The sequence below is a fragment of the Apteryx rowi genome, unplaced genomic scaffold, assembly GCF_003343035.1.
Source record: "Apteryx rowi isolate R43461 unplaced genomic scaffold, aptRow1 scaffold_505, whole genome shotgun sequence".
In the NCBI taxonomy this organism is placed as follows: Eukaryota; Metazoa; Chordata; class Aves; order Apterygiformes; family Apterygidae; genus Apteryx; species Apteryx rowi.
Window position 1 is genome coordinate 357595 of NW_020450767.1, and position 14657 is coordinate 372251.

Here is a 14657-nt window from a genome sequence, read left to right on the forward strand (position 1 = left end):
TTTAGGTCTGAAGATCTTTGCTATTCATCTATTTGAAGTCAGTGCATGCATATCAAATGTTATTTTTCAAAGATATTAGCCTATTTATCTCAAAATTTCTTTGCCATACCTCTTCCAGTGCTTGTATTAGCTGCACAGTTTTTCTGCCTGCTGCAGTGGAATCATCGTAGTTTAGAGACATTATTTGCTTGGAGATTTCTCTGAACCAAGCCTGAAGATTTTCTATTTAAGAAGAAAGATTTAATCAAATCCTTGCATGGATAATAAGCAGCAAAGGCATAAGGAATTTGTTAGTCAATAACAATAAAAAAATATTCACTGCTAAACTTGTATGAGATTATCTAAAAGGTCTTCATCTTGCTTTTACATTTCTACATTTCACCAGGTGGCAAACACTTTGGCAAGAGTCACACAGAACACTAAAAAACCCCTTCTGAATTACCAAGGACAATGGGCAGTATAAAACCTATACAAAAATAACAGTGATGCCCTTTAAATCATAAGTTTGTGTTTGATGAATGGTTTGACAATGTTAATTGCCTTGGCAGTTTCAATTTCTATATTTTAGTAACAAATTTGCTTATGAACTCCATTAAACATGGAAAAGTGAACTGGCATTTCATAGCCTTACCTGGCATCTCTAAATTAAGTGATAAAAAAATCTATTTAAAAATATAGACAACTAAACAATAAGTACCTAAATATGGGTGCTTAGCTTACATATGGAATATATGCAGAAAACCTAACGAGAGCATGTAAGTGACATCTATGATGGCTGAGGGAAATTAAAACTTTTCTTATTATCAGAATAAGTTTTATCTATTTTCTTTCAGTATCAGCTTAGAAAAAATATATAAAATTGCTTTATTTCACAGTATTTTTTTTAATTACTATTATTACCATTTTTCTCTACTCTGGTAAGAGGCTTAACTCCTGAGAAGACATCGGCAAGCTCAGTCATCCTTTCAGACCCTTCTTTTTTATAGTTCTCCCATTTTGTTTGTTTTTCTGACAACATCTGCTTGAACATCTTTTGGAAAAAAAAAATTGGTTTATAAACTGTCAAGACAGCCTACTACAATATATAAATGAAATAAAATATTGAACAGATGGAACTTACAGTGAGTACTGAATATTTGGAGATCTTGCCAGAATATTAAATACAAAATTGACAGCATTGAAAAATATAGCTAGTGGGATGGACATATGCTGACAGAAATTGATGGAATTTTATAATACAATACAACACATATATCATCAATTTTTAGTCTGTTACAGAAACATCCCGTGGCATTTTAGCTTAGAGAGCCTAGAAGACTGCTCTAATGTTGACTTATACTTTGCGTAGTCATCTTAGCCTATGCAAAGACAAATCCAGTTCAACAAGGCATGTACTTGAAGTTAAGCCTACTCTTACACATTTTACCAGATTAGACAACTGGGAGTTTTTTTCGTAACTCAGAATTAACAAATCAAAAAAGTCATTCTTTATATTAGTGGATTGAGCAGTAAGTGTACTACTGCTATTCAATTCTTCAGCCTTGTTTTGCAGTTCAAGAGAAAACACTGAAGACAGCAGTGGCACATTACCTCTTTCAAAATGAATTCAAATTGAGCTGTGTCCAGTAGAAGCTGGAAAAGGATCCTGGGATTGTACCTTGAATCTGTTAGAATTTGATCCTTTATCTGGCGGAGACGTTTGTTATTTGGGTCACAAGCTGAAAACGGAAGGACAAGATTTCTCCACTGTTACAGAACTTAGCTAAGCTGTTAATATTTATAAATAGGCTCATTCTAAATAGCTTGAAAGCRGAAACATTTTGCTCTGATGTGTTAGTAATCCCTTAATCTCCATTAACATAGATCTGACCACCCTTGTGCAACCCCCTCCTTAGAACAGGGAGTAAGTAAGGTTTCTGTGGTGCTTCAGCCTTCTGCTGCCTCCTTTGTTGGCTTCCAAAAACCAAGTGTGAATTTAGTACTCACGATTGACAAGCCCAGAGATCAACATTACTGAAATTGTTACATAAAATGAACGGAGGCCATAACAGCAGCTCTCTCATATACCAAGAAGCCCCAAAGATAGCACAAGCGTACAACCAAGACTATGCCTAAACAGGTAAGCTTAGGGATCCAAACTCTTGTCAGAGGCACTATTCAACAGTCACCAGAATAAGAAGCTTGTTTTTAAATTGTGAATTACCAGGATATTAAAAAGTTGGTTAATGCTTTCCTTTTGGTGCTACACAAAACTCTCAGAAGGATGCTGTAAGTCGTAAGGCATAAAAAGATAAAGCTTCCTGACTTTTTCTGTGGAGTATTATTCCACAGGATCATGAATTCTCATACTACTTTTTATACCTGTTTCTGCTTGCAAGAATTAAGAACAGGCATGCATACTGTTTCTGTCTAAGATTTTAGGAGACTCATTAGCAAAGCAACAGCTCAAGAAGCTACTGAAGTCAGCTACTGCCGACTTCAACAGCAGCACACCCTGGTCTTTGCTCAGGACCTAAGACGGAGCACAAATTACAGCTCTGTAATAAAAGCCTAATGCAAAGTCTTACCTGTGTCTGCGGTGTGAAGCATGAGCCAACGGATTGCTACATTGCAGTCTCGTAGGCAATTCAGCAGCTTGGGAATGCTGTCCAGCACCAGCTCTTCCCTTAAACAGCCCTCTTTGAGAAACTGCTGCACTTGAGTGTGCACGCGCTCAGTGACTGCAGCATACCTGCTAGCCTTGGAATATACAATATTACCATTAATACAATCCTGGCCTCAAAGGGAAAACATCGTCTACAACATGGGGCTTCCCAAGAACTCAAAGGGCACACAAATCAAAGAGTGCTATAAAGAAAAACAAAACAAAACACTGTCACTACTGATTGGCAATGTCATACACTGTAACTGCATGACAATGGAATGCAAAGTAAATTTTAGAGCAAAGGATCTATATAGGAAAGGTAATGTTTTGAAAATGCAGACTTGCAAACCCCCTATATACGTACTGTTTAAAAAATCATTCCTAAAAAATGGCAAAAATACTGTAYTGTCCAGTAAGAAAGAGCAAAAAACCAAGATCTACTCATATAGTGTTAAGATATTCTTTCAAATCAGGTGCTTCTTCCAGATTATTGTTTAGACAACCTAGAAGGCCCCAAACTACCTAGCTGAGTGCTAAACTCTATAAACGTTCAGCTTCTAAAACTGTATCTGTGGAAGACCAAACACCATAGTCAGCTAAGACAACGCAATACTGAACGACACAGTGATGATCGTCAACAACTATGCAATCAAGCCAAGAGGAAGCGAAACAAGCTTTACTGGGAAGACCAGACTTTGACACTTACAAGTATTTTTAACATGTATTCAAATAATTGTATGCAAGAGAAAAAGATTCATACATTAACGACATCACACAACATACCTAAAATGCTCACATAGTTTCAATCTTGCTGAAAATATTAAACTCCAGCTTATGTACCTGCTCTTTGACATTTGAAAGATCCAACGTGTAGTTGAGGGCAGTTTTGGCAGCTTTGTAGGGTTCCCATGCTTCTGCTAAATTTACAGCAATTCCCATGTAAATGCTAATAACCTAAGATTGGAAGCAAAAAGCAAAAAGTTGTGTTTATATTTGTATCAGGAAGACATGCTTTTAATTTAGCAATATGAGTAGAAAGAGATATGTTATGGGTATAAATATGAGACAATTAAACTTTCTTTGGTTGCTGTATTCCTTGCTCCCTAATCTTTGGAAATCAAGGCGTAAAAGGACATTGAAATAAGAAGTACACAGTTAATTTGAAACTTAGTCAGTTCCGAAAATAAGCTGACTGTTCTTTCAGTCACTATGCATGATCCTTGGTCTCTACTTTTTTCCATAATCTTATCATTTTTCACTTCCGTGTTGCTGTCCCCTCCAATGTAACAGGGGAACCAACTACGATAGGGAAAAAAACAGCTAAATGACTCCTACTCTAGCAATGCCCAAATGACTGACTTGAAGTATAATGTGTCCTCTAYGCTGAACGTAAACAGAAGGAAGCCGTGATTCCAAGCTGTGATTTTAAGAAGAGGAACTGAAAGCCTAACTGATTTTGGACCCTCACCCCCGCCCAAGTTCAAGTGTGACTAAAAATGCAGAATAGTTGTTGACTTACAAATGTTTGTAAGGTACTTGATTAGAAATGGAAGTCTTGGGCCACTGACAGATGAAGGATATACAGAGCTGTGGTATCATGAGCTTTATCACGCTATTGCTCCAATATTCCTCCATCTTGGATAGGTCACATCTAGAGGACACTGTCAACCTTTGACCTTTTCTGACAACGTCAGCAAGGAGGTCAGTAAAGGCAAACAGGACACTTGTGCATGATATGAGGATCCCTCTAATACTGCTGAAGTGGAGTTCATTACTTCCATGCTGCTGACAGTTCCTCAAAGGCCTACTGTTCAGCTGCTAACAGTGACATACAGATTTGAATCCAGCTTAAGAGTTAAACACTCTGCAAGATGCAGCTAACTGGTTCACACCTGGTCATGACAATATACGTATTGTATTAAAATAACTGTTTCTACAATGAAAACAAGTGAATAAAAATGTTGGCATAATCAAAAATTCACAATGGGAAGTCTTCATTTCTGATATAAGCTTGCAGTTCTTCAGAAAAAAAAAAAAAAATCGAAGGATTTTAATGTCTAGCCAGCTATTACAGTTTCCTCACTCCTTTCTTCTCTGTTCCCCTTATGGTGCAGAACAGAAGAATACAATTTGAAACTAGTGGAGATATACTAATTAATTTCTAGTTTCTTCCTGAGACTGACTTCCTTAGACACAGGCYACCTGGGGACTCTACTGTTATATACCATTCTATTTCAGTAGCATTTTTTGCAAAATAGGGCCCCTGGGTAGAAATCCTAAATTTCATTACTGAGCCACTTCGCATTCCATTTTAATCACTCTGTCTGACCAGGTATATGGGATTGTACAGTGTGACAGGTTTGGCTTCTAGGTTATTTGGACAATGGATGGAACACAGCCTCTAACAATCCCCCCCCCCCCCACACACACACATACACACACTGATATTATTGGAAAACTTGTTTGAGGGTAAGTCTACCATTCAGAGGGACCTTGACAAGCTGGTGGCATTGGCCAGCTGAAGCTACAGGAAGTTCAACAATGATAAATGCACAGATCTGCACCTGGGACAACAAACAAACTCACACCAACCTTGGAACAGCACAGTCCAGGGACCGACTGCCTATGTAGCAGCTGTGCGGAAAAGGAGCCAACAGTCCTGGTGGACAAGCTGAACACGAATCAGAAATGCAGCCTTACAGCAGTGAAGGCTAGTCATGCGCTAGGCTGTGTTAGCAAGACTGCAGCCAGCAGGTTGAGGGAAGTGATTATTCCCATCTAGTCAGCACCCATGAGGTCCCGTTTAAGTGTACTGTGTCAAAATTTGGACTCCTCAGTACAAGATGACATGGACAAACTAGAATGAATCGAACAGAAGGCCGCTAAGACAGTTAGGGGACATGCTGAATTAAGAGAATCTGACAGAGCTGGCCTTGTTTAGGCTGGAAAAGAGAAGACTAAGGGATCTAACTGCAGTCTTCCACTACTTAAAGGGCAGTTATGGAGAAGACAGAGCCAGACTCTTCTCAGAGGTGCACAGCAAAAGGACAAGAGACAACGATCACAAGCTGCAACAAGCAAAATTCCAGTTGGACAGAAGGGGGAAAAAAAAACCACCATGAGAGTGATTAAGCACAGGCACAGGTGCCCAAAGAGGCTGCAGAATCTCCATTTTGGGTATTTTCAAAACTCAGATATTTTCAAATCCTGACTGGACAAGGCCCTGAGCAACCTGATTTAACTTTAAAGTTAGCCCTGCTTTGAGTAGAAGGCTGAACTAGAAGACATCCAGACATACCTTCCAACCTACGTTTTTCTATGGTAGAATTTATTATGACGGTATGAGTGCAGTTGATTTAAGCATTTAAGGAGGATAATCAGTATTTGCAAAGGGTAGTTTTCCATGCTGATCCAGAAGCTTTGACTCAGTCTGCTTCACTCCAAACAAAGTATAATTTCCCCAGAAGAGAAGCTATTGTACTTTTAGAACATTACAGAAAGCTTTGCAGAAAATAAGATAAACTGTTTCTATAACATTAAATCCAGGGTACAGTTTAAAAATAGAATTAACATTTACCCAATTATCTGGAAAGTATTTATCCACTATCTCTCTCATTTTTGCTTGTTGAGTGTGAAGAATAGAAGGGTCAAAATACAGTATGACATAGAGCATAGCAGCTTGAGTAGCCAGGGCAGTGCTGCGGTGTTCTGGTAGCGGATACGCAGAAACCTAGGAAGAGGGAACAAAACAAAGCATAATATAATGCAACAATCCCTTGCAACTATTATGGGGCATATTAAAGAGTACAGTACATGGATACTAGGAGGCTATCTTATTTGTCACATAGGTAAGCTGGACATGCTTACACATGCAACACATTCACCAGATATATATACCGAATATAAAGCTTGACTGTATATGTCTGCTAAACTTAATAGGCGATAGTAAGATATCATTATGAGGTAAATGAGTCAAAGGGGGGTTGAATCAAAGAGCTTCAGATGGGCTGAAAGGAGCAGAGCCAGAAATAGGTATTTTGTAGCTCATCTCAAACAGAAATGAGGACTAACATAAATCAAGTAAAAGGCTAATAGGATGCAGATAATTTAGTTATTCACAAATTGCAGGTACCAACAAGCTCAAGAAGATTAAAGGTAAAATTTCATTTTTAAAAATGTGCATAGGATAATATAGTAAGAAACCTCTATACTAACACAAAAGTCGGCATCAAAATTCTGTTCAACAAGACATAATGATTTGTCATTAGGAAAGCTGTTCTCCACTTTTATTTAGTAACACCTGTTTTCCTATTTTTTTTTCTGATTACTTTATTAGGTGAAATGTTCAGACTAATAATAATAAAAAAAGATAGGAGGCTGCTGCCTACTGTTATCAAGAAAAAACTGCAAGTATCAAAAGAAGTAACACCTCGGACATAAGATACTTCAGTAATATAATCTGAATTTAATCTGTGTTAAACTAAAGATTTCTACCTCACTCTAACTTTTTGTACTACATTTGGGAAAAGTACATAGCTATAACTGCGCTTTGTATAGAAACCCTGATGGAATTTTTTAATTGTCAACTGTAAACACTACAAAACAGAGATCACAGGTTGTAATATTACCTTAATCTGCAAGCAATAAACCAACAAAGTTGTACTAAAAAAGAGGACAGGTAATTTTGATTAAAAGTATTAGAAGACTTAAGTAAGATTTCTACATTAATAAGTACTTTAAAAGAGCACTCTCACTAACACTTCACTATTTCTTATCAGAGCCATAAATTATGTCATAAAATGAGCTTTCTTCACAACTTGCCAAAAAAGTTTTCTTTTTTTGTTTGCAGAACTTTTTGCACAGCTTAAAAAATCGTCATAGACATGCTACAGTGCCTAGAAAAGCCTATTTTCCTCATAAAAGTTAACATGTCTGTCTATAGTTTTAAAGTGTTTTTGACAGGGTCCTTACTTTTAAACTAATGCTCTTGCCTTTGTTTATTTCTTATGTGATCCACTAATTTTCAGATGCTGGTTTTTTTAGCATCTATAAAGTGTTTCAGCTATCCAGGATTCACTAGAGGTATGTCACTCATTAAAGAAATAAGATGGTTTGGTCCACCCTAAAGAAAGAACCCTGCTCAAAAGTTAATGCTTTGCTGAAGCTCACCCCCAAAGGAGAGGAGACTGTAAATGCAGTAATCATTGAACATACTTTGTTTCAATTTTTATTCTTTTTCTTTACTCATACAATTGTCATAGTTAAGAACTGTGATATTAGTGCTTCTTTTTAATCATATTGCCTCTTAATGGATGATAAATCTCTTTGCGGTAACTAAAACAATGAGAATCTTTGAAGGAAATAGAGAGTTAATAAGAGTGGCCAATCTTTTTTTTTTTTCTAGGCTTCACAGTTGAGTAACTTACCCAAGAAACCATTCAATACTCAATTTTAGATTCCTCTTCTGTCTCACAGTAACTTACCTGGTTATAAATATCATCTGATCGTAAGCGGCCAATAACCATGCTGATGAATGTTTCGCTTATGGGTACCCTGCTGAAGTAACTCTCAGGGTAGTTTGGAGGCCTCTTAGCTCCAGGCTGGCTTGAGTATCCAGTGCTTCGAAGCAGTTTACAAATATCATCTAAATTGGAATCAGCAGAGGATCGGGCTGCACTATTTTTAGAAAGGAACAAAAATTAAGCTGTATGACCTGACTATTTCCTTCTCTCCTGTCCCTTCTAACCCCACCTTCCACTCCAAGAAAGCAGTCAGATACTAAGGTTTGGGAGATTTTTTTGTATGCTTACTCCATGAATAGAATTTTCACCATATTACAGAAGGACACTGCTAAATGCTCATACTGGAATCCCAGATAAGCATACAAAGCACAAACAAACAAACAGACCCAAGGAAACTTTATTCAAGGACAAAAAAGTACCTTTGCATTCAGAAGAGGTTCCTTTGGGTCTCCCCCTGCCCTCCCCTCCACCTTTTCTGAATTCCCCTTCTTGCTCCATTTCTGTATGCCAGAGTTAAGGAATCCTTTCTCATTACACACTCGAGAGCCATAAGCACAGCCAAAGCAGCACAGGTACAGAGCGCCCCCCTTTTTCAGTTGCATTATGTGTGAAAGAGTTTTCACTGAAATTCTTAGAGACCCTCGCTGTGATAAAGCAGTGTCAACAGCCTACCCTGGAAGTCTCATTATCGATTTGACTAATCAAGCACTCTAACTACAAGAAGTAAGACTTGCAATACATTTTCTGTCTAGATGCTCAGGACTTTTCAGAGATTTGCTCCAACAACTGGAAACATGTAATGCTTTCAAAGCTGACACTTGCAGCATTAAAGCTTTGTGTGAAAGTTCATTTGTCAATGGATTTCAAACCTCTGTTGGGACAGCATGAGAAATCTGTGGCCCCAGTTTTGCAGGCAGACCTGCAAAAACAGCTAATGTGAGGAGCTCTACTGACATTCAGGCAGCTATGCAGAATTATCAGAGTCTATCTGTATGCACCAGACAGTCAAAAAGGTGCCAACATTTCCATTCATCTTAATTGAAAAATTGAGTTAACTGAACATACCGCATGTTACATTCTTTCAGCTTTGAGTTCCTTTGAATACTAGTCCACATTACCTGTATCTGTAGTAGGAAACCAACATTCTTTCTCTGACCTCTCCTTCAATCTTCTGGTCGATGACCAATAGCATGACTCCATATAAATAGAGTGCTTCACACTGTTAAGAAAAGAAACAGAAACAAAGAACAAAAAAACCCACCAAAAATCAGAAAGAAATCAAACTAATGTAATTTTGTAGTAACATCTGGAGACAAGTGCTGACAAACTAACACTATGCAAACTATTGTGAAACTAGTGTGAAAAATGGCAGGCTGCAGATTTTTGGGTTTTGACCACCTAAGAGTGAGCCATAGCATTTCAATGCTTTTGGTAACTTGAGACTAGACATAAACAAATGATGACAAAATATATCAGGAACTAAACTAGTTGGTTCATTTTCTACTATTACAAAACTGTTGAGTACTTACTAGAAGCTGTTTTCCATCTTCATTAAGGAGGACAGTTTCTAATGTTTGCTGAATGTAAATTCCTTCATTGAGGTCATCTAAATATCTAGGAATCATACCAAAGAGTTGGTCATTGACTATTTTCCTCTTAAATCATGTGTCCTCAGAACTCAACTGGCCAATTTTCACTCAAAGTCAACAGACATATCACAACACTCCTCCAGTGCAAGCACCGCAAGGTTTTTCACACAACAAAGAACAGATGCTCTAATATGAAATGAGAGGCTGGAACTTGTAGTTAGGGTCAACCAGCTGGCAAATCCTCCTTCAATTTGCTAATGCTGTATGTGAAAGATACTGAAGGATACTCTGTAACTTACAGCTAATAAATCATTCTCTTAAGCTTAACATGGCAGGACACAGCCTGAGAACAGAGTATTGAGAAGGAAAAGTTTTTCTTTCTCCTTAAAATTTAGTAAAACTATCACATTTTCAAGTTATCTCCAACAATAGCTACTGGAAATACCTTAAATTTATCTTAATTGCAATTTGAAAGGTAGAGCTATAAGTAAAATATTTCATCTTGATTCACTTCTTGATTTCTTCTTATTACAGGGTTTTCTAGTAACACTGCTTATTACCATAAAGAGCTCAATCTTTTCACCCAAATTCAACAACAAAAGCAATTCTTAGACTTTAGACTCTCTGGCACTTCTTTCTTAAAGTATTTCATGAACCTTTCATATTGTTTTGGCAGGTAAGAGTAACAAACTTTAGAATACAGTAACTCCAGCAAAAAATTAAATTTAGGAAAACAATACCAATGAAAGTTCAAGAAAAAACACTATCTGATTCTCTCTTCTGCAAGACCAAAAAAACTTTCCTTAATAATGTGGAATTTCTTTTCATTCATAAATCTTCAGAACAATCTCCAAGATAAAGAAGAAGAATTAGCTCTAGCTTACATTTAAGGAAATGAGGTAGAGATGTTAAATGTTTTCAGGTCATAGATTAAGCTGGTATGCAACAGCAAGAGTAAAAGTTAGTGCCCAGTCCAGCAAGCCAAGTTTCCCAGTGCATATGAATATGATTCAACTGCAAGCACTGGGTCTCCAGGAAAAAGTTTCTAATCATTAAGACTAAACGGTATTGTAGTCTTTAAGAAACCCTACATATCATTAAAAAAAACTATACCTGTTTAAATCTACAATGTATTTATGAACACTCTGAAAAGCTAGATAAAATCTTGTCAAAATTTCAATGTTGTTTTCACGAAATTCTTCATCTAAATCCAGTAACTCAGGTTTGGCTTCCAGTTTGCCTTCACATGTCTCAGGCCCCTAAGAAAGAAAATCCATATTTAGAGACAATATTTGATTTTGTCTATGACAATCTTCATTAGGACACAGAATACACTGACCACCAGTCTGTATGTAATGACAGAATTAACTTTTATTACTAAAACAAGGCATCTGCAGTTTTCTAAGCTACTTTATGATTAAACAGTGATCCCATAATGATGAATTTTAGATTTTGTTACAATCTATAACAATTATAAATATGATTGATTTTAAATATATTTGAATATGATATGATAAATGTAATGATCTTGCCCCCATGTCATCAACAGAAAAGAATAGTTAACAGAAGAACAGTTAACACTTTGAGTAAAATCCTGATGCATGTGAAACCACCATGTACTTTACCATGGGCTTTTTTTTTTTTTTTTTAGTGGCAACTATCTCCTTTCAGGAACTTTTTCCTTTACACATATGATCCGGTTGATTTCTCAAACAGAATCCATAACTTAAGGCCTCACAAATAGTTGACAGTTTTGTACCTTCTCACACATTTAAACTCCTTGCAAGTATTAGAACTATATGAGACTTTTGACAAATTCTAGACCTAGCTCAGTGCTAGTCCCCCAAACTGATGCAGAAACCATGTAATTAAAAACTGTGTGGGAATCAGGGGAGAGGAAGAAGAGCCTGACTTTCTGAAAGCAATGGTACAAACTGTTTTAACCATTTGCCGCTGTCTGCTCACACCTTTCAGTCCTATCACCAACAGTTAACTGAAAATATTAACATAATTTGAAAGACCACTTCCATGGCATGAAATCATGGCTTTAAAGGATTTTGTGAACATGAACTCCATAAAATCACTTAAAATAGACTTAAAATTAAATGTCAAGTCTAATATCTGGGTGACAACTTCTGAGTGGTTTTAAAAATGCTCTTCTATTTCTTTTTTTCTACAAAATAGCAACATGAAATAAAGGATAAAAGCAGGTCCCAAACTGACTAAAAAGTCAAAATGCACAAAGTAAACAGACTGATTTTTCAAAATCTCAAATCTCGTCACCTAATTTCAAGCATCATGAATGCAGGAATGGAAGGCTCATAGGGTTAATATCTGTAAATTCATGAAACACTGATTTACAAGCTGTCTTTTATTGATTTTGTTGCAATTACGCTGAAAAGCAGCAGCAGTGTCTTGCTTCTTTAACACTCAGGAATCTTCTGGCTTCCAGAATGAATATATTTCTGGCAAGTTATATCTATTTGCTTTCAAATTGYCAAGTAAAAAAGACTTGTAACAAAAATCTACATCTAAAGATAATTGGGAAATCACCTGTGCTCGGGATTTTCAGTACCCCAAGTACTCAGAATTTACAATGCCTACAAAAAAAATTCCACAAAAAAAAACAATCCAAAAAACCACTGCTGCAACAGTAATGTCTCTTTTATTGTACAAACTAGATGGAGAAAGTCAAATTACGCAGTCTGTGTAGTTCCTTGCCAAATCATGCTAGAGAGTGATGGGAAAAAGGTACTGCAAGAATCTTAGTTCTGTAAGAAAAACGAGAGCTTTTCACAGACACTACTCTTCATTTGTTGATTCAGTGCACATGGACAAGCGCAGTGAATGAACAATCACAATACTGTCAAAGAGGAAAGCATAAAGCAGTTTTTATGACTGCAAAGAAAAAGCTACAGATAACCGAAGGAAGACAGGCATACTGCATCAAAGAAAAACATCCAAGTGCATAGGCTCTGAGCCTGCCGGTGAAAGTGAAATTCTGAGTTTCTTCAGAAAACAGTAATAATTAAAAACACCCAAATCCAATATTCAAATGTCATATAATCAGTATTCATTGAAACTCAAGGCCAGACGACTCATCAAACATTTTCAAAGCTGTAGTGGGGACTGTTTTTGTATGTATGCATTTAAAACTGCCCCACTACCTGCTCTAAAACTCAGTGCAGGTAGTGGTTGTACATCTATTCTGCCTAGGGAGCTAAGCACACAGTCTTCACTAGTCTGTTTCTGCTCACCRAAATAAATAAGATGAGGCTGAGTATGATAAGAAGTATATAAATACAAGACAGCCCACAAGGGGAGTGTTAGCATGCAAGCACAATTAGTATCTCAGTTTGGTGAATTTTTGGTAAATACTAAGCAAGCAGCAGCAAATTATTTTAGTCAATTCTGATGAATGTTAGCAACTAACACAACAGTYACTGTTTCCACATTTATGAAGACATAAGCTGAAACACCCTCAAGCTCTATCATGACAATACTTTGAAGAGAAGTTTCACAATAAAACGATTTACCTTAAAATAACTGAAATCAAATATGATATCCCCATACTTCTGTTGATCAGCCTTGTCCTTTAGCCTGAAAACACCAGGAATAAATTCGGAAAGTCTTAAAAGTTCTGCAATGATGGCATTTCCACAGGAGACAATCCTAAGAATGGCCTGACCACAAAGATTATTTTCAGCTAGAAAATCAACCATTGTGGAGCTGAACGTGACTGAGTAGCAACAGTCCTGCAGTCTGTTTCTGAATGTTAGTCTTTAGGTTATTTGAAGAAGAACATCTAATGAGAAAAGTGGCTGTTCCATTAATAGTACCTGTAAAAACAAAAATATCCACGTTTTGAGTGTTTCATAGTTATACTTTTGACAATTTATTCTATAAGGATTTTTAAGCACATTGTTAAATCTTGCAATCTAAATGCTCCATGTTTTGTTCTAATGAAACAATAGACTGAGTTTACATTCAACATGAGCAGTTTTAGCTCAGTCACCTGTGTGGCCTGGCAAGAAACAACTGCATGATCTTTTGTGCCAGAAAATTTTAAGGTAAMTATTAAAGAAATGAGACAAATACTGAAGCAATCGAGGCCATGCAGCAGATGGCAGCAAGGAAAGCACAAACTAGTATGTTAGGAGATGCGTTTATAATACTATAGTCATGTAAAAACACAACCAAAAACATTACAATGGGTGTTGGAACAAGGGAAAACCCTATAGCAAATGGGAATAATGCAGCTCCCTCCCTTTATTTATTGCTTAAGAGAGAGCTTTTGTACTGCGGTTGCATTTCCTGGCCACGGTTCTATTTATGGGCATTTTTTTCTGAAAGATCTGGAACACAGCACAGCTAAAAATAAGCTGCTTTTTAGTTTTGAAACATTTATGGGAGGTTCTGAGTTAACTTTACTTTTCATCAAAACCCTTCTAAACCACTGAGCTACATTTAAGTTGACAGTGTCTCTTCCAAACCCAGTCTGCTTCCAAATGCACACCAGGAGTCTCGTCCTTCTGCTACGCGTGGAGCAAGGCATCGCTGGTGTTGCCACAAGCGCTTCTCCTGCTTCCGCGCAGGTCCCAGACCCGAAGGAACAGCACTGGACTTCCCGTTACATCTCCCCCCCCCTCCCCCCGTAACCTCATTCATCAGGCCATAACGTGATTTCTTGACAGAAGGGAACGATAAAAACAACGGGAGAGCCTACGGAGAGCTCCTGGAGCTGCACAAAAGGCATTTCCAGCGCAGGCGGCCCTCACCGAGGGGGACAAGCCGCCGTTTTAATTCCGTTTTCGACGGGCTCCTTCGGCACAACGGCCCTCCTCAAGGCGTGAACCCCCCTCAGCGCAACGGCCGCGCCGCCACACCAACGGCCGCCCGCCC

General features: G+C 37.5%; 1 protein-coding gene across 5 annotated transcripts in view; it reads right to left on the bottom strand.

Moving 5' to 3' along the window:
* The window catches only part of WASHC5 (WASH complex subunit 5), a 28739-nt gene that overhangs the window by 13780 nt on the left and 302 nt on the right, over positions 1–14657 (bottom strand). For 2 of the 5 annotated variants that reach the window (XM_026079920.1, XM_026079922.1), the window contains exons 2-12: positions 13292–13594; positions 10869–11014; positions 9696–9780; positions 9285–9385; positions 8128–8320; positions 6222–6374; positions 3485–3598; positions 2568–2739; positions 1591–1718; positions 901–1030; positions 110–222 (exon numbers count right to left, since the gene is read on the bottom strand). In XM_026079920.1, coding sequence (XP_025935705.1) covers positions 110–222; positions 901–1030; positions 1591–1718; positions 2568–2739; positions 3485–3598; positions 6222–6374; positions 8128–8320; positions 9285–9385; positions 9696–9780; positions 10869–11014; positions 13292–13477 — 1521 coding nt within the window. In that variant the 5' untranslated portion in view covers positions 13478–13594. Of the gene's footprint in view, positions 1–109; positions 223–900; positions 1031–1590; positions 1719–2567; positions 2740–3484; positions 3599–6221; positions 6375–8127; positions 8321–8585; positions 8637–9284; positions 9386–9695; positions 9781–10868; positions 11015–13291; positions 13595–14533; positions 14553–14657 lie in introns of those variants that run through there. The other 3 variants (XM_026079921.1, XM_026079924.1, XM_026079923.1) reach the window with 3 other exon arrangements.